Source organism: Sinocyclocheilus rhinocerous, unplaced genomic scaffold (genome assembly GCF_001515625.1).
Source record: "Sinocyclocheilus rhinocerous isolate Xijiao unplaced genomic scaffold, SAMN03320098_v1.1 scaffold2246, whole genome shotgun sequence".
Lineage (NCBI taxonomy): Eukaryota > Metazoa > Chordata > Actinopteri > Cypriniformes > Cyprinidae > Sinocyclocheilus > Sinocyclocheilus rhinocerous.
This window is the reverse complement of record NW_015640056.1, coordinates 258,047-278,694: the sequence shown is the minus strand read 5'-3', so window position 1 is coordinate 278,694 and position 20,648 is coordinate 258,047. Positions and strand designations below refer to the sequence as shown.

The 20,648-nt window shown below is 37.9% G+C and overlaps 2 protein-coding genes across 4 annotated transcripts in view; one reads left to right on the top strand and one right to left on the bottom strand.

Moving 5' to 3' along the window:
- The window catches only part of LOC107752452 (ankyrin repeat and SAM domain-containing protein 1A-like), a 47,642-nt gene extending 36,715 nt beyond the window's left edge, over nt 1–10,927 (top strand). Inside the window, exons 11-14 of one of the 3 annotated variants that reach the window (XM_016568425.1) lie at nt 1,193–1,330; nt 2,769–2,945; nt 5,202–5,290; nt 9,196–10,927. In XM_016568425.1, coding sequence (XP_016423911.1) covers nt 1,193–1,330; nt 2,769–2,945; nt 5,202–5,290; nt 9,196–9,199 — 408 coding nt within the window. In that variant the 3' untranslated portion in view covers nt 9,200–10,927. The other 2 variants (XM_016568424.1, XM_016568422.1) reach the window with 2 other exon arrangements.
- A 1,034-nt stretch (nt 10,928–11,961) lies between these two features.
- LOC107752455 (PDZ domain-containing protein 4-like) lies at nt 11,962–20,224 on the bottom strand. The gene is made up of 4 exons (XM_016568427.1): nt 20,096–20,224; nt 17,466–17,528; nt 17,125–17,226; nt 11,962–14,100 (listed from the first exon to the last, which is right to left on the bottom strand). Exons 1-4 carry the CDS (start codon nt 20,222–20,224, stop codon nt 12,208–12,210), a joined length of 2,187 nt encoding a protein of 728 aa, XP_016423913.1. The 3' UTR covers nt 11,962–12,207.
- Between the last annotated feature and the right edge of the window lie 424 nt (nt 20,225–20,648).

The window sequence follows — 20,648 nt, the reverse complement described above, 5'->3', positions numbered from 1 at the left end:
GAAAAATGCTACAAAACGGCTTGCTCTGAAAAGAGCTGTTTTTGATGGGGTAAAAAAGGTGTTCTTTACTCTACCATTGAGAAATGTTAACCAAACTATGTTACAGACTTTTCATTAAGACCCTAAAGAATCATATCAACTTGTGGAAAATGGGCATCCAATGACCCCTTTAAAGCTATTTATGATGTTATCAGCGCAATATTTAACCGGAAGGGTAAAAATGACTGTTATTTTCGTCAGTTACGGCTCGTTAGTTCTAGCTTTCTGTCCGCTTCAAATCAGATACAGAGATGAAATAGTGCGGTAAGACCACATTTATTTGAATAAATTATAGCATTTATTTGAATGAATTATCGATCGAGAGAAAGATGACAGTTGTGTGTGTGAATTACCTGCGTCTGTACATCTCTCTCTACAAACTATGAAGCTGTTTAGTTACTTCGATTTTACCTCGTTGCTGAGGAAGATAATGAAGCGATCTAGTATCTGTTATTTTATTAATAAAAGTCGTGGGGCAGCACTGACAAGTTTCTGTGTGTGCGCAGTGTGATCTGCAATCGCCGACCTCTCTCCCTCTGACTGTGTTTATGTGCGAGTGGTGTGTGCGAGTGGTGTGTGTGTGTGTGTGTGTGTGTGTGTGCATTAAAGCAGCACATTAATATAGACCAAAATACCTGTAGTAGCACAGCAGTGCATACCTGTTTACATTTAATTAAGGTTGAATAGACTAGACTGTAATACAAATAGTGGTCCCACTTTATATTAAGTGGTCTTAACCTCCCAATCCATCCAATCCAACCCATCCATCCATCAAGCCATGCCATCCCATCCCATCCCATCTACCCAATATATTCTATCGGTCCATCCATCCATCCGTCCATCCCATCTATCGCTCCATCCCATCACTGCACCCAATCTATCCCATCCATCTAATTGTATTTATCAGTATCAACGGATATTGATTGTTTTAACTATTCCTGTGAGAACTGTAGTAACGTAGTTACTGTAGTTCCCATCACTGCACCCAATCTATCCCATCCATCTAATTGTATTTATCAGTATCAACGGATATTGATTGTTTTAACTATTCCTGTGAAAACTGTAGTAAGTAGTAAGGCGTTTATGTTTAAGTTTGTTTTTTGCTTAAGGTCTTGGATCTGTTGGCTAATGTCACTTTGGTTTGTGTGTTCAGAACATCATTGCAGAACATGAGATCAGGAACATCTCGTGTGCGGCTCAGGACCCAGAGGACCTCTGCACGTTTGCTTACGTCACTAAAGATCTGCAGAGCAGCCATCATTACTGCCACGTGTTCAGTACCATAGATGTGGTGAGACAAACACCACCATCATTAACATACACTGTTTAAGAGATTAGCACTTTCTACATTAGTAGTTCTCAGCTGCTTTGCTTCAGTTCTATATGCTGATTTACAGTGTTTCAAAAAACGTCACTTTTTTTTTCTTTTTGCAGAAATAAAATCAATTGAAAACCTCCAATTTTGCATTTCGCATAATTTTGTTCCCCCTGCTGTCTGTGATAATCAGTACAGACCTGTTTAATGACCATCAGTTGAGAACTACTGCTCTGAAATACTCATTTTTCTGGGCATTAAGAGTCTCTTTCTCTTTCTCTCGCTCTCTCTCTCTCTCTGTGGTGTGCAGAGCGCCGTGGGCCAATTGCCAGGCTTCTGATAGTATCACAAAGAGTTTTATAGGAGAGGTTGTGAGCAGCAGCCCATTAAAATTACATTGATCATACAGCTGCCTAAATGATACAGACACACACTAGACCTATGATTGCCTTGAATACTTACAGCCAGACTCTAATAGAGCTGCAGCAGCAGTTCATGTGATTCATGTTCACAAATCAAGTGATTATTAGAACTGATAATTGGCTAATCAGGTCATTACTGCAACAATTAATAAACAGCTTTTTCTTTGAGTTAAGAGGTTGAATAGACAATGAATCTATCTTTTGAAAATACATTTGAATTTTTAATATAGAAAGTTCAGTTCAGTTTTGATCAAAATTGACATTAAAGACATTTATAATGTTTGCATGCATCTTGACTACATTGAGAAATCCTGGTTCCAGAGTTTGTGTTTATTTACACAGCCTGCTGCTTTATTAATTTAGATTTAATAAATAATTCATTGCATATGAAAGCAAAAAGAGGGCCAGGCATTCCTTTTTAGATGCTCTAAAATTTGAGTTTTGCTTCCGTTCCGTGTTTGTCAAATGATGTTAATTGTAGACCACGCTAGAAATGCAATTCTGTGTCTTCAAAAGCTTGTTGTAAAGAAAAAAGAAACACAGGCGGAAGTTACAAGCCCTGATTTTTTTGTGGAGGATCTGAGAGTTTATGTTCAATATTACAGTGTTTGTTTTTGACCTAGATGAGAAAAGAAGAAAAAAATCAAAGTGTTTTCATATCTTTCATTACACATTACAGTATCTACAGCTGTCCTGGTGTAACTTTTCAGAGACTCACTGATGTGTAATTATATAAAAAGCTGCTCTTCATTATATTCACTATATGACATAGCTAAGCTTGTTATTACATACTTTTATGAGTTCAAATGCCTCAAGTGCAGAATAATGTTGGAGGCCTCTACAAATGTATTGATGTATGATTCTGTTGATGAGGCTATTAAAGAAACGTCTGAAGATGGATTGAGGTTATTTGAACTCTTTGATCATTTCTTAATAGTGGTTTAAGCACCTCATCACGATGGTTAATCACCGTGTCTCCACCTCCCCGACAGAACCTGACCTATGAGATCATTCTGACGCTGGGACAGGCGTTTGAAGTGGCCTATCAGCTGGCACTGCAGGCCCAGAGGACCAGACAGCAGCAGAGCACAGCGGGAGTGACGGAAATCATCGAGACCAAGAGCAGCAGACCTGTCCCCAAACCACGAGGGAGTATGCGCAAGTCAGGGGTGAGAGCGCACACACACACACACACACACACATACTTTTGTTACATTGAATCTAACAAAGATATTCCAGAGTTTTGTTTGAGACACTTTGTAAGTTCACTACAGTTCGGAGTCAGTAAGTTTGTTTTAATGTTTTTAAGATGAGTCTTTTTGCTCGCCAATGCTGTGTTTATTTAATCAAAAACCTAGTAATAAAAATCATAATATTGTGAAATATCGTTACAGTTTAAAATAAGTGTTTTCTATGTGACTATATGTTAAAAATGTAATTTATTGCTGTGATCAAAGCTGAATTTTCAGCATCATTACTCCAGTCTTCAGTGTCACATGATCTTCAGAAATCATTCTAATATGCTGATTTGCTGCTCAAGAAACATTTCTGATTATTATCGGTTGAAAACAGTTGTGCCTTTTAATGTTTTTGTTGAAAACTGAAAAAAAAATTCATGAATCTTTGATGAATAGAAAGTGCAACAGCTTTTATTTGTAATAGAAATGTTTTCTAACATTATAAATGTCTTTATTTAAATGTTTGATCCAATTAATGCTTATTAAAAGTATTCTTTTCTTTCAAAAAAGATATAATAAAGATATAAATGTGTGGTTAGTTGTTTTAAATGTCAGTGGTTAGCCAGAATATGCTGTCATGAACATATACATATGCAAACGGGAAAAACTAGCCTAATTATAATACTAATATAATCTGTTCTGTATTTGAAAGTTAGCTTTTCTCTACCAAATTGAATCAGAAAAACAAAAAACTCACTGCTGAGTCCTAAAGCTAAAAGATCCTCCCAAATTCATCTGTCTGTCTGCATTTGTATTCCAGTCACTGCTCTGTTTAGACGTTCCTTTGGTTTCATCCTCTCAATTCAGCTTCACCTTGCTGTATTCTTCTTCTCATTCTTTACACTTTCCACCGCTCTATTTCTGTTTTTCCTTCATCCAGCTCGTCCTTTATTCACCTTGTTACTTCAATAGCTCAAATCCCCATGGTTCCTTTCTTTCTGTGACAGATCCATATCTAGTCCACTTTTGTTTTAGTGCGACAGATCTTTCTGACCAGCGCTATGACAAATACTTACAGTACTGTAGAGGAATTACACATTGAAATGTGGCTATACATATACTCTATATACAGGGGTGGCCAACGTCGGTCCTGGAGAGCCACAGTCCTGTCCAGAGTTTTACTCCAACCTTGATTAAAACTGCCCTGCCTGTAGCTTTCTAGTAACCGTTAGACCTTGATTAGCTGGTTCAGGTGTGTTTGATTAGGGTTGGAGCTGAACTCTGCAGGACTGTGGCTCTCCGGGACAGACGTTGGCCACTCCTGCTGTATACAGTATACTAGTGTTCAAAAGTTTTGGGTCAGGAAAATAATGCTTATAATAAACAAGGATGCATTAGTTTGATCAAAAATTAAAATAAAGACATTTATAATGTTAGAAAACATTTCTATTACAAATAAAAGCTGTTCTTTTGAACTCCCTATTCATCAAAGATTCATGAAAAATATTTTCAGTTTTCCACAAAAACATTAAAAGGCAGAACTGTTTTCAACATTGATAATTATATGTTTCTTGAGCAGTAAATCAGCATATTAGAATGAAAAAAAACAACAACGTGAAAATAAAGACATTTATAATGTTACAAAACATTTACATTTCAAACACTTGGTGTTCTTTTGAACTTTCTATTCATTAAAGAATCCTGAAAAATATTTTCAGTTGTCCACAAAAAAATATGAAGCAGCACAACTGTTTTCAACACTGATAATAAGCAGAAATGTTTCTTGAGCATCAAATCAGTATATCAGAATGATTTCTGAAGAATCATGTAACACTGAAGACTGGAGGAATGATGCTGAAAATTCAGCTTTGTTATCATAGAAACAAATTACATTTTAAAATATATTAAAAGAGAAAACAGTTCATTTTAATTGTAATAATATTTCACAATATTACTGTTGTACTGTATTTTTATCAAATAAATGCAGCCTTATTGAGCATTAAGAGACTAAATCGTACCAATTGAACGGTGATGTATGTAGGGGCATTTTCAAGTCACTAAATGTGCTTCCTTTGAATCATTTTTAAAAGAATATACTGGGTTCCATACACTCGTCAATTCAGTAACCTAAAGCTGAAACCTGACCCAAAGCTCTCGTAATCAGATCTCTAGTGAGAGGAACTAGTGTAATCGTGGTATTGATGTCTCTCACAGGGTATTTACGTGTCTTCCTCCCTGCTGTTTTAGGTTGAAGCGATGGATGTGGACGCTCACGCTCAGAGCAGTGCCACCTGGATCCTGGACTCCAAAGATCCCAAGCGCACCGTCAGCACCAAGTACGAGACCACCATATTCTGACCGGACGCTCCTCTCCTCCACGCCCCGCCCCCTCACACCTTTTCCTTTCGCTCTGTGCCTTCACTCTCTAGATAGACTCTGACCTCCCCTCGCCCACGTGACCGAACTCCTTCCCCCTCGCTCTCCTCCACACAGAAGCCTCCTCTCCATTCACCTTCTTCTCCGTCTGTCTCGCACAGCTCTGGCTGTCCGGCAACCCTTTCCCGAGGCCTTTACTCGGCTGAAACAAACACTCTGTCCTGACGTAGCCCTGTAAGTTCGTTCAGGTATGCCGCCCAGTTTAGGAGTCTCTCACCTGTAGTCGTATCATAACTGGCCTGAAACCAAAGTAAAGCTCTGCTGAGGACCAGAACATGCTGTCATTTAACCTGAAGAAACTAACATTTCCTACTCCATTCTGCTCAAAGGACTCTCCCTCCATTTTTCACTCTGACAGTTTTTCTCTTAACTAGTTTTTCTTTCTTTACCCCTTCTGTGGTGCTCATCTCTGCCAGGCGTCGACCGCAGTGAGACACTGATGAAGACTTCCTCTTCTTCCTCTTCAGTCTGAGCTAAAACACCTGGACTCCACTAAACATGTAGCATCAGATCGAAACAGTCCACACCGCCAAGGATTACGATAAAAGGCACTTTCCATGAATACGGTACATTTTGGCATCCCGTATTTTATTTTATTTTTACGCGAAAAGGCACAAATTACACATTTAGAACTAGAAGTAATAAATAAATATGTGAGAAGAACCGTTGTCAAATGTAAAAATAAAGAGGTATTGACCTTCACGACTATATCCAACAATTAAAAGAGTACAGCAGTGTTTTAATTCACCTAAAACATAAATGACCAAATTAATAATTTATTGACTTTAATTACCAAAAACATGTTTAAACACATTTAAACAAAACATACTGTGTCCCACAATTTGAGTGCAATGTCATTTACATTGCATCAAAAAAATCATAAACTACAGCATGACAGGGAAAAAATAAATAATCTTATTCCATTTTCATTTTTTTTTTTTTTTTTCCCACAAAATAGTATTGGCTATATTTGTCAACTACTCGACCCAAAGTTATTGTAAGAAAAAAAACCACGATGCAGCAAATACATTTCTATTAATAGCTCAAATCAACTAGCTAGCAACAGCTTATTTTAGGCTGATTCCGTATTTTATTTTATTTTATCATTTTTTTAATGTATCTCTTTTCCATGTTTTATTTCATGTTGTTTTTTATTTAATTTTATTGTGTTTTTGTTTAATTTTTTAGTGAATGTAAGTAATGTTTATTGAATCTATTTATTTTGTTTGTTGTTTTGTGTTTGGTTTTGTTGTTTTATTTTTATTTGTTATTTTATTTTTATCGTTTTATTTATATTTTAATAAATGTAATTTATTTATTTAAAACACATAAATCAGGTTTTTAAACTGTATTTAAACAGGAATTCATATAAAAGGATTTTTTTTTTATAATCTTAATAATTGCACAGTATTTAGTATTTGGTTAGTGTGAGATAAAAAAGTCATAATTATGACATTTATAATTGACGCAAGTTGAAATTGACCAGTGAAAGTTGAGATGACTTTTTTTTTCTTCTTAATGTTATAATTGTCCTTTTAATCTCATTATTGACTTTTTGTCTCACAATTTGACCTTTTATCTTATAAATATGACTTGGCGTCTCATAATCTTCCATTCATTTTCTGTCATAATTGTGATTTACCAAAGCATGATTTTTTCCTTAGCTGGTGAAAATGGTCCTCCATATGACACACACACTGACAGACATTTTAATTTGTTGCATGCCGTTACAGTAAAGACTACAGTAAGGACTATTATAAAGAGATGGCACAGTTCAGTGCCAAAGGGCAAATATGGATAAAGTTGTGTTTATTGACCTGTAATCAGCATCTCATGTAGACTAACGTCATCTTTTAATGCCTGCTGCTCTCTCCATCCTGAAAGTTTTTCTCTCATTTTCTCTGAACAGTCTGCTTTTTCTGTTGCTGTGCAGTATTCAGTTCTTTCCTCAAAATCCTATTCCCTTGGACCCCAAAAGCTAGTCATTTGTAATGCCCCACAAACAATGTGGCATCATCCTTTTGTAGCAGATTATGTAATTTCATAATGTATTTTTCCTGATCATTATCACCAAAATAAAGCCTGATGTGGGCAACGCATAGTGGCATTAATCCATAGATATGAAATACTGTCTGAAGATTGATGTCTGTACCCATCATACGAGATTTTCTTTGCGAAAGTCCGACTGACCAATATTTGCAGACGGACGCTAACTTTTGGCAACTAGTGTTGATTTGTTGAATCCTAGCAAAAATCTGGGCAAAATTCATGCAGTGTTTTTAATTCTTAAGGGTCTAATCCAGGGGTCTCCAACCTTTTTTACACCACGGACCGGTTACGTTTCGAAAATATTCTCGCGGACCGGGCGGGGGAGGTTGGGGGGGAGATATATATGGCCTAATATATATATATACTGTATATATATACAAATGGCTGCAATATAACAAAGAGTGAAAAATGTAAGGGGGTCTGAATACTTTCCGTACCCACTCTGTATATATATATATATATATATATATGGGTTTTTTTGCGTCACAAATCGGACTATTTTTCGGATAAGCAAGAAAAAAATATTTAAAGCACAGAGAATGACAATGCCGTGAAGGGTTTTTGATAGGGATGCACCGATACCGATACCAGTATCGGTATCGGTGCATCCCTAGTTTTTGACATAGGCTAATTTAATGTGTATGTATACGCAACTCGGTATTTCCGCTCAGTCTGAAACACGTCTCTTGTGCGCGCTTTGATTGTGTGCGAGAACAGCGCGCGAGTAATGAATTGAGCTCTCTTTCGTTTCTTCTTCTTGTGGTTTAAAATTGCATGTACGTGTAAATTGGCAAATTAATCTGCGAATCACATGCATGCCGAACGGTAGGGTCTCATCCATACGTATTACGGATCAACTGCGATCCGTTTAAATGTGACAAATCAGAGCAATATTTCATTTACTTATTTAACATGAAATTGTCAAATTGCTACTCCATATCAATCGCATACAAAGGAAATACAGAATAATTAGAACAATCATTATAACATAAATAAATAACAGAGTGTCATATCTATACACACATCCATACGTATTACGGATCAACTGCGATCCGTTTAAATGTGACAAATCAGAGCAATATTTCATTTACTTATTTAACATGAAATTGTCAAATTGCTACTCCATATCAATCGCATACAAAGGAAATACAGAATAATTAGAACAATCATTATAAAATAAATAAATAACAGAGTGTCATATCTATACACATTTTCCCCAAACCGTTCTGGCGACCCGGTAGCAATTCTTCCACGGCCCGGTAGTGGGTCACGACCCGGTGGTTGGGGACCTCTGGTCTAATCGGTTAGCATGCTAACCACAAGCTAACTGAAAACAAAGAGAACTAAAGTCTAAATTTATTTAAATCACATGATATGTCATGTATAATTGAAAAGTCACCATGAAATGTTATTTGCAGCCCATTTTAATCTGCTGTATTTCTGAGTGAAATGGAGATTCAATGAGAATACTGTTGAATATCCAGTCGGGTAGGACTTGCATACAACAGTCAGATTTCTAATCAGGCAGCTGAGAATATCAAGAAGTTTTTATTTGCCATTGGAGTCTTTATGGTCCAAAGGGGAGAAGATTTCAGGACCAAAAAAAAAGATTGGCACGACAGCAGCTTTCTTCTCTTCACCTTCATTTTTGAACTTTTGACATATCTGTTGTAAATGGCATCAGCATGTTAACTAGATCCCACATTTTATTCATTTTGATTTGTTTTAATCCCTGTGTGTGTATGTCTCCCTGTAGCTGACCGCTGTGTCGGATGCCAAACAGAAAGGAAAGTTGGGATGCCAGTGACAGCATGACTGTGGATGAGACATCACTTGTAGTGTGTGTGTGTGTGTGTGCGTGTGTGTGTGTGTGTGTGTGTGTGTTTATATAGATCTATGTAAGTGTCAGAAGTCTCCTCACACCTGCAGTGAGCTCCTCCCATCCATCACTAGGTTTTCACCTTAAACACACGAGCCAAAAACAAACAGAAAGAGTCCCATCCACTTTAACACCCCTCCCTCTGAAAAACATCTTGCTTTTATCAGATTTCAGAAGTTTTCAGACACTGGAAACTCACAGCAGTCACTGTATTCTCAGTGCTGACGTTGTCTTTACTTTGATTTCTTTGAGTTTTGTTTTATTTTCCTTGTGAAGCGACAGTCGACACGCTTCTGTTTTGTCTGTGATTTTGTCATCTAAAATTATGGTCTTTCATCTCACAAAGTGAAGATGCTTTTATTTTGTCTGATAACTTCGAAAATAAAAGCAGAAAGTTAGAAACACTGATTCCAGTTCAGCAAAACACTGATTAGAGAGTGCAGTCTTGTCTTTTGATGTCCAGTTAAGATCAGTCCATCTGTAAGTTGAGATCTTTGATTCTTACTGTCAGTATTTTAAGTCAGGTGGCCAACAGGCTTTAGTACAAGTGTTTGTACAATGTGGGCAAGACCATTAAAACATAAGAATTTTGAACTATGGTACGAGTTTCAGTAGGAAAGGTTTGGCCTTTGAATGTCACGGACAGAAACTCAATGCCAGATTAGTGGGAGATACTGTTGATAATGTTGAGACGTCTTATGGTACACTATTATGATAAGTTAATAACTTTATGATGGCATGAGAATGGTACAGTCCAGATCTTGGTACTTGTAGTGACTCTTACACGTATACTGTGATTTCTAATACGAAGCAGTGGCGTTAATGTGACACTACAAACAACTGCGAGTTGTTTTTATATGTAGAGTTTTGTGTCTTTCCTTTAATGATTAAGTTGCAGAAAGCAGGGTATGTCTAAAAAATAAAAATGAAACGGATGAAAAGGTTTAAAAATGGAAATTTGCATAGTCATCTGTCAAGGACGAACCTGCGCTTATGTTTTGTGTAGATAATAATGCAGAAACATGAGGTGTAGATGGGAAATATTCCTGTATGCATTTAGCCCTAGTTTACAAGGATTTTAGGTCTGGTACTTTTTTTTTAGATTTTTTTTTTTCTTAATTTTCTTTTACATGGTACGTTAAAAATGGGTATAGTGCTAAATACAAGCAGTTGCTAATGCTAGCACCTGTAACAGCCGCAGTGTTTGCACAACTAATCACATTAGCGAATACAATGGTGACATATTCTTGGTTAAATGATTAAAATATAAACAATATCGAATTGTAAAGTAATCCTGGGTGGTCTGTCTTTTGATACTTGAATGATTCTGCTTTTATAGATAATTCTCTCGATGTATGTATATGTATGTACTGTATGTATTTTTTTTTCTTTGTTAACTTTTAGGTCATGTATTTTGTCATATCTAGAGAGGAACGTCTTTTTAAAGCTCAACATATCATGATGTAAGTGAGCATGAGACTGACAATGGAATCTCTGAGAGACCTTGCCACAGAATCAAAGAGAACGATTGTAAATAATCTTGGGCTTCCAGTCTTTTTTATGATTATTATTTTTCATAATTGTACATCCAATAAATGAAGAGATGGTATCCAGTGTCCTGTCATTTTTTTCTTACCAAAAACTTTGTGGCGAAAGAAGAATATTACATATAAATGCAAATTTTTATTTGAGTTACAAAACCTCAGCTTATTTTATTTAACATAAACAACGCCATTGTGTAGTGTTTTGATTACATTTTAAGTGATTTGTTTCTGTATTGAAGTGTTTGAAGCTTTTTTGCAAATAATGGGTGAAACTCGATGATATTGAAATTGCAAAAGTTTTATTCAAGAACATTTAGGAGCAGAAATTCCTTAATTTTAGACCTGCAAGATGTTAAAAGAACATTTGGACACAATATATCGTTGTCCTGTTGACCAGTATTACAGAAGAGACGGCAAAAACTTCACTTGACAGTTCACACAACATAATTTAAACATTTCCCAGACAACAACATGCAAACTTTTTACAATATCAAATAATAAGTTTGAAATGTGATTTTGCAAGCTGACAACAAAATAATTTTTAAGAGTGATAATAACATCTGATTTGTTCCTTGAGTGTTGACAAATGTACCACAAAAAATATACAATCAAATCATTTTTCTTTGGACAATGTCAGTGTTTGACAATTGACATTACCTTTTGTTGTGCCTATATTTGTGTGCTGAAAATTTCCTGCTTTTTGTACTTTTGCTGTCAATGTGCTTTTTGGTTCTTTTGTTCAATGGATTCATATGCTTCTAAAATTGTGAAATCAACTCAATAAGTCAACTGTTAAGTAATGGCTCATTCTTTTCTTGTTGTTTTACATTTACCAGTGAAGAAAACCACACATATTGAGCCAAAACAACAGCAGCAATTTATTAACCAATCACCAGGTTAACTTTGTAATTTCCTCAAAAAACACAAGATCTGGGGCCAGTTGCATAAACACTGCTTAAAAACTAGGGCCTGCTTAAAAACTGACCAACTAGTAGTCTTAAAAAGAGAGATGACTACTAGTCTAAACGGTTTAAGCAACAGGCCCTTGAACTTTTTCTCTTATGAAATGTTCTCAGATTGAAGTGTTTATGAAAGAAAATGTTTAAATCTGGTTTGAAAATGCTCAGGACCACCACTGCATTGTAACCGTCTGAGAGTGACTTCCAGAGTTCATGTTAATTGTGAAAAATGTACATTCATTTGCAATTAGCCTTTCTGTCTTGTACATTTATATTCATCGTTTCTTGACTACTAGGCATTTTTGTCAGACAACCGCAAATAATTGGTAAACTTTGTAATCCAAATATCTTTTTCCTTGTGAAAAGGTTTCATTTCACACCAATTATTAAACAGTGGTCACGGATAGCAAAGGGTTGTACACTTTCTTCCCATCTACAGAACGGGTCCCATGTGCCAGCAGCTCCTGAATGGTGATCCAGTTGTCCAGGATGCGTCGACTGCGTTTCTTCATACTCTTTTTCTGGCTCAGCTCAAGTATGGAAGCCTGTCCTTGAGGTCCGGAGTCTTGTTCCTTCTCTTTCTCCCGCAAGAAGTCCAGTCGGCTCTGCATCATGAACTCACGGCGCCGCCGTTGCTCGCGAGCTCTCAACAGCTGCTGCTTACGTTCCTCCTTGCTCCAATAGCGTCCCATCTTCATTTCACTGACTGCATCATCGTCCGTGGTCATCCCACTGCGCTCCTCTCGAATCTTCATGGCACGAGCCTTTAGCAAACGATCTCTTACCGGACGTTTGGCGACATAACGTGAGCCGTCGCTGCGGATCTTTACCTTCCACTCCATTCGAGGTGAAGATGGAGGCAGTGGAGGAGGTATAATCAAAGAAGTTGCAGGAGCAGCTGTGGAGTCTCTGTTTGCACAAGTTACGGTATTGGAGTGAGAAGGAACCTCTTCATTGGCATCCCTAACTTCTGGACTGTCATTTGTTGATATGTCCCTCAACTGCATGCAACTCTGGTAGCGTTGAGGCAGCGTGGTACTGCAGCGGCGACGGGACAAGTATGGACTGTTTTCTGCACTCCTTCCTCCTTTCACGATCCCAGTAGTGAGAGTCCCATTTGCATGGGACCCCCTTGGTGCTCCATCCAAGCCCTTTCTACTACTCCCGCCATTCCGAGATAACGAATGAAGCCTTGTTGGAGTAGAGTTTTTGTTGTCCCCTGTTTCTTCACTCTTTTTCTTGGCATCCAAAGAAGAAGGTACATTAAGATTCTTATCCCTGCTTGTGCTTGTTCTGTGACGGGGCGTCCGAGGTCGCATGGATGCAGAGGCACTGGAATCTCCAGCCGCAGACAGTGAAGGGTATCGTTCACTTGCCAAAGGCGTGCTTCTGCAACTTTCCCCACCGGTATTATAAGCGCTTGTACTCTCCTTATCAGAGCGTTCCCTTTCTGGGATCTCGTTGATATCCGACAGATCATGGTGGATTGCCTCTGCACCTCCACACCTTGCCTTTGCTCTTTTTTCTTCATTGTCCTCTTCATCAGCTGGCCAGACCTTTAGGCAGCGTTGCCGCAACTGCTGCATCTTTTGAGCCCGCAAAACATTGCGCCACTTAAACTCCAGGTGACGTATTTCCTCATCTAGAAGGGCAATCTCGTGCTGCATCAGGCTCTCGTTACAATTCATGTCTACAGGAACACCTGCTCCTGCAAAATCCCCAACTCCTCCACGATGGTTCTTTCCATCCAAAAGAAAAAGTGCATTTCCGTTCTTCTCGTAAAGGCACCGGATCTCCAGTAGCTCTCGGTAACGTTCATATTCCTCTTCAGTTAACCCTGTCAGTAGCGTTCTGCTCGTCACTGTGCCCAGTGATTCAGGAGCCCCATGATCCGCTGCTCCCACCCCATCTGGCCCCAGCAGTGAGTCGTTGCTGTAGTGGATGTATTCCCATCCGTGCTGAGCAGCGTGGAACTTGCGCAAACTGCCGGGTGTATTGGTGGCATTGGTCGTGCATGCGCTGGTGGCATCATCGGCCAGCTCTGACGACTCTTCACAGCGTGTACTTTCATCTGTACGACCTACCCCGCTGTCCAGCTCCTGGCTGTTATTGAGTGCAGTGTGCCACAAGTTGGGCCGACCAGCTCGGATCCCATTGATGTCGCTCAGCAAAGAGCTAGTTTTCCTTCGGTGCTGAGGGCTGGGTGAATTAGAGACATTTTCCAAGTCCTCTAGATCCAGGCCCACACCCAATTCCAAATCCAGATCATCAGCCTCATTCTGCCAACAATGAAGGTTTGGAAAGTTACAAAATAGGAAAAGAAAAATAAATTAGAAAACATATAAAAATCATGCTAGGAATTGTGTGCAGAGATGTGTATAGAAAAAACAACAACATACTGATTAGTCTAAAGCAGTGGTTCCCAACCACGTTCCTGGAGCCCCAACACTGCACATTTTGCATGACTCCATTGTCTCACACACCCATTTCAGGACTTAAGGCCCGTTCACACCAAGAACGATAACTATATTAGCATCCACACCAGCGGACGATATCGTCTGTTTATTCTAAGCGCACACTCGTCTGTCGCTTTAAATTCTCAAGCTCGTTATAGCAGGATTGATTCTGATTGGCTGTCAATGTTTTTATCGTTCATCAGCTGGGAAAAAATCGTTCTGAAAGTGATTCCAACGTTTCTCTGTGCCTTTATCGTTATAGCTGTGGTATGGACTCTGCTATTCTTTAATATTGAGAAGGATTTTTATCGTTATTTTATCGTTATCTTTATAGTTATCGTCCTTGGTGTGAACAGGCCTGCAAAGTTTAGCTCCAACTCAAATTAAACGCACCTGAACCAGCTATCAAGCTCTTCAGGATTACTAGAAACGTCCAGGCAGGTGTTTTGGAGCTGGTTGGAGCTACACTCTGCAGGCCAATGGCCCTCCAGGACCGGAGCCTGACACATTAGTCTAAAGCAGCAAACACGTTAAAATGTCCCTGTTTGAGCAGCAGAGGGCAGTGTTTGTCTAAATAAGCACAAGTCTGGATACTGTAAATGATTGTATGGTCTTTTCCCATCTGTTGTAGGAGACATTTAAACGTGAGAGGTTTCTCAAATGAGCCACCTGTGCTGGGAATATACTGGCCCAAATGCTCACACACCATCTGGAGCGTCCATAAAACACAACACACACACTTGTGCTACTGACCCCAAATCCTAAAAACTGTAGAATCTCTGACTGTTTCCCAAATGGCCATTCACTGTTCTTATGTTCTCATTCGTTCTTATTCTCGTCTCTGGTTTTAATCATTTTGTTGAAGTCCACTACATGGACAAAAATCCTGGGATGTTTTCCTCAAAAAACGTAATTTCTTTTCGACTGAAGAAAGAAAGACATGAACATCTTGGATGACATGGGGGTGAGTAAACTATCAGAAAATTTTAATTTGAAAGTGAACTAATCCTTTAATGACATCAAAACATTTTTAATGTATCAAATTAAAGATGTGTAACTATTAGGTATTGCTGTGACCTCAGTGTTTACAATTGGATTTTTTTTTTTTTGTAAATCACAATTAGATTTTTACTTTATGCCAAATTCATGAATACATCTGACAGTATTCTAGACATTGAATACAATTAACAATGTATTTTTATTTAGAACTGGACCCAAATGGGTCTTATTCAGACCAATTGTGTATGTGAAGCCTTTTCTTCAACATAACCTATAGACTTGTACATTTTAATAAAGATAAATATGTCTTTGTGGGTTCCAGATCAGCATCTTTCTATAATTAATTTATCAAGATTATTATATGCAAATAAGGTGTATTTTTCGAGATCTTGATTACTTTGTTTTCCTTGCACAGCTTTGTGTCAAATAGCATCATGCTAAATGAACTTCATAAACATGCCTCAGACTTCAAATGTTGACTTGGTCTATTTGTATTCATGAACTGGGTCATTCCTCAGGGGTTTGCATTATGTTTTATTTAAATATTTACCAGTGGGATACGGACTGTTGCTATGGCTTCCACATGGGCTACAGATGATAAATCTGGTTGTTAAAGCATGTTGACAGACAATGAGGTTTGGGACCAATCAATGAAGAGACTCGCACGCAGTGAGTCACACAGAAAGACATTGATCATCATTTTTGTGTTGATTTAAACTTGTTTGTTGATTTTGATTCTCTCTACTCTGTTGTAGCTTTGTCATCTGAATTTTTATACCTTGTCAAAATTAGCCGTTTTCAATCATGAACACTGCGTGGAATACTATGTCCCACAATGCAATGCACTCAAGTTGACCTTCAATTTCAGTGTGACGCATTAAACTGTATCTGAAGTAATTAATATGGCAATACAAAATTGCGATAAAAAATGGAAAATAACAATTTCCAATATGATAAATGGATGTCACTTAGTTAAACTGCAATGTAATGTGGTCATGTGATAATGTAGCATACTGCTGCTTGAATCATACATTGTGGAATAATATATATATATATATATATATATTGCGGTACATAGTGTAATATACAGTGTTCAGTAAGCAGTATTTATTATTCCATTCTGAACACAGCCGATGTCTTAGGCTGCCATGGAAATCTGTCGAAGGAAATTAAATGGACATGGTGACTCGCTGTTGGGGGTGGTGTATTATGGGATGTCCTAAGTGTGTTTCTCTCTCAAGCGTAACCTTGAGTAGAACAAAAGACTGTCGAACACGACCCTGTGTGTCCTTGTTTTTTTTCTCTCCCATTCTCCTCTCCATTTATTTCCTCGTCGGGGTTTCTGTCCTACTCTGACCTCTCCTGTCTGTTTCATTTGTAAACAGAGAACAGAATGAAGCCATGTGGTCACCTGTACACTAAAACACATTTGTCTGTTACTGCTTGAATAAGCAGACCATTATACACTTCACAATGTCTGAATATCATATTTGTTGCGGTTAATGGCTTCAGTAATACTTTGTCATTCACCAAACCGCAGTGTTTCTGGCAGTGGCGCTGTGCCACTACTAAATCCACAGCAAAAGAAACTATATTTACTCCATTTATGAGTTTGCGCTTTGAATTGAATGCAGTGAGATAAAGGCTGGGTGCCGCAAAACAGTTCAAAGACAATAAATTGACAGCATGTCTTTCAATTACACTCCCCCTGCTGCAATGAGAAAATTCTGTAGGAAACACTGCCAAAGCGATTAACTTAATTGAATCAAGTGATCATATCTGACTGTGCAAATATAGGCCTACAGTATTTATTATGGTTTATTCCAATAACTTCAAGGTGAGTCTCACCTCAATATCTGGTCGTGCCAGTAGCAGAGAGATGTTGGTGCTGTGCTCTCTGGTCAGGATGGCCACTGCTTCCTCTCTGTTCTGCACATCCATCCCATTAATCTGAACACAAATACACATTAACATCATTTCACATCACATATAAAGTTTATATAGCTGTAAGAAGCCTAGCATTTTTTAATAAGAGTTCATAAAATTGTTTTCATTAGTTTTAAAGACAATGATAAACATCTTAAGGAGATGTTGATAGCAAATCAACATCTGCTAGCTCACTATTAAAAAGAATGCTGTTCAAGCCACTTACCTTAAACTCAACTTAATTTGAATGGTTGTTTAATTACCTGCAATATTCTGTCTCCCTCACGGATTCGGCCATCTTTAGCAGCAATGCTATTAGGGTTGACCTGCAACGACAAGACAAGACACGGAAGATTGACTTCTCAGACATCTTTAAGGAATATTCCAGGTAAATACAAGCTGCTTGTTACCAAATAATTAAAACTACGCAACTTTTGGCCCTCTAGCGGTTGAAGCATAAAATTACAAGTTACTTGCGGAGGAGCACTGTTTTGGTAAACGAGTGTTGTGAGTCGCCATCCAAAGTTGTGAATTTAACTTATGTGCAAAATTGGAATATCGCATAAAACATTTGCGAATAAAGCATGCGTTTTCCATCCAACGAGTCAAAGAGAAAAAAATCGCCACTTCCTGGTAATCTGGCAGTAAATATCACTAAGAAAACTAGGAGAAGTCACTGAATATAATAATTTTCATATATAATAAATTACTTGCGCCTCAGAACAAGCAGACGAAACACAATAAATGCGGTCATTGCTTTCGGAGATGGATGGTACTGTTTGGGAACGCAGTCCGAAAGCACTCGGATTTCATCAAAAAAATACCTTAATTTGTGTTCCGAAGATGAACGAAGGTCTTACGGGTTTGGAACGACGAGTAATTAATGACAGAACTTTCATTTTTGGGTGAACTGTCCCTTTAAGATGACGCCAACACTCACGAAGACTTCATATTACCTATAGACCAATTTGTAGTAGACGTCAGTTACGTCAAATGCAGCTGCGCGTGCATTGTGGTGGCAGAAAAACACTGGGAACAAGTGGAGGGAAACGAGTAAAATCCATTGAATAATAGAAAAAATTTATTGTTGTGCTTTTGGATGACAGAATCGGAATGCAAATAATGTTTTATAGAATACTGTCGTCAAAGACGCCATTTGAAGCAAACGGACAGACTATGGATGAAACCTGCTATGATTACCCTACTTTTAAAGCTTAAATTAGATTTAAACAATAGGCCTACATAATATTCACATATGCAGTTCATAGTGGACATATTGCATTAGCCTGCAGTTACAGCATGAAATAGACTACTATTTAAACCTATAACATTTACCTATTTTATCTCACAATTCTGACTTTTTTTTCTCGCAAATGCAAGTTTATATCTCCTAGTTTGGACTTTATAACTCAATTTAACTCAACAATTGCAATTTTGTCAATTCTGAGAGGAGAAAAAAGCCAGAAGTGTGGGATTATAAACTCATGATTCTGAGCCGAGGGGAAAAGCGAGAACGACGAGTTGATTTTTCTTATCAGAATTGTGAAATATAATCTCGGAATTGCGAGAAAAAAAGTCAGAATTTTGAAATACAAACTCAAAATGACCTTTTTTATTATTTTATCCCATGGCTTCCATAGACTGCTACTTTACAACTGTCATTTTCTGCCACCAGATGGACTCCACCCACAAAAAACGTTTTTTTTTTTTCAAATTGGTCTATATATCCCCTTTTATTTGTAAACAACACTCAAAGGAAAAGATGAGTTTTGACAAAATGACAAAAAGACACTTTTTGCATCATCAAAATGACAGAATGCTGTGTTTTGCATCATGCGGCAGAGTTTTGCTGACAAATAAACTGGGCATCTCTGAGAAAAAATAAACATTGTTCTTTTACATTTATCACCAACATTGTAACAATACAAAGTGGCTTAAAAATGGTTGAACTTGCCAGAAACCCAAATAGGAAATAAAAGAGTTATCAAATAAGCATGTGTCCTATTCTGTGTCCAGGACTCTTGAAACATTGGTGTCTCATATTTTAGAGCCGTCGGGCTATTTTCAGGCTAGTTTTGAGTAGTAATTGGGTGGGTTTTGTAGCGAAAACCTGGCAACCCTGCACCAGACGGAGCTGTCGGCGATTCTTCCTATTGTGAAGTCATGCAGTGTGAAACCCCCTGTCTCGTTCCATCGTGCAGTGTGAACACAGCAGCAACTGAATCCTACCCCAGATAGTCGTTCAGTGTGAAACCAACAGTGATGCGACGTCTTTGAAAACCGTGCAGTGTGAACTCGGCATTAGTTGCCAGAAAATGATCTTCCCCAGTGAGTCTCAGTCACCTCTGCTTGTTTAAAGCATATTTTGCAATTGTAACCTTGAAACAGGGTAATTTTGTAGTTACCTAGGGATTACTGCAAATGCTGTAGTAATGGTTACTTTTGTAGTTACCTAGGGATTACTGCAGCAGTCAAAGTTAAACCATGGTTACTGTAGTAAAACTATATGGTTGATTTTGTTTTTACTATGGTTTTACTGCAAGTGCTGTGGTAAAACCATGGTTAATTTTAAAAAGAGTACAAATAATCGGGAATTGAATTGAATGCTCCTTATAAATAAGTCACTTTGGATAAAATATCTGATAAATGTAAATGTATTTGTATATTTAATGTGTTCATTTAAAATATTAATAAATTGGCAACTGTTAATGAGAGTGGTGTGTATAGTTTTTGATTTCTGATTGTGTGGAAGGACATTTTGATTATGAACCACGGACTGACCGTGGGCCGCTAGCAAACATTTGTTATAAACCAGCGGACCGCTGTCGGCTGAGTGGCGGCTGCCGCTGGAGCGCCGCTAGAATAACGATGAGCAAAACGCCGGTGAATCAGCTTTGCATCGTCCAAACATCGGCCGGAGAGCATTTGCGATCAGATGCGACGTCTCGGCGACATACTCCCAATTAGCAAACGCTCTCTGAGCTTCATCATGCCGACGGACCTTTGTACATTGCATCGACATCGGCCCGACGTATGTGTGCTGTGAGGGTCTGTTTTTCATTAATTTTATGGACATGACATAAATGACAGATTATGTATACTCAGTGTTAGGAAGGTTACTTTGGAAATGTAATGGGTTACAGATTACAAATTGCCCTATTTAAAATGTAATAAGTAGTGTAACTATTTCAATTACTTTATTAAAGTAATGTAACTGATTACATTTGATTACTTTTCTAAATTTCCAATGAATGTTTTCAACTTTCAAATCATTTTGAAACATTTAAAGCAGGCAGGGTTAACCTCACAGTAGTGCTCAACACTGATAACTGTCAGACTTTCAGAATCCTTCATCACGTGAATTAAGATGATAATAATTCCATTTTAAAGCACAGTCATCGCAAAATCAGACTTTAGCAGCTCTTTTTACTTTGAGATCATTCTAA

What these genes read in the sequence shown, in the direction of transcription:
- LOC107752455 (XM_016568427.1), bottom strand. Translation starts at nt 20,224, where the DNA reads ATGTCGATGCAATGTACAAAGGTCCGTCGGCATGATGAAGCTCAGAGA. An exon ending in CGATGTTTGGACGATGCAAA is followed by an intron (nt 17,529 to 20,095) that starts GCTGATTCACCG and finishes TTGTCGTTGCAG; the next exon opens with GTCAACCCTAATAGCATTGC. An exon ending in AGGGAGACAGAATATTGCAG is followed by an intron (nt 17,227 to 17,465) that starts GTAATTAAACAA and finishes ATTTGTGTTCAG; the next exon opens with ATTAATGGGATGGATGTGCA.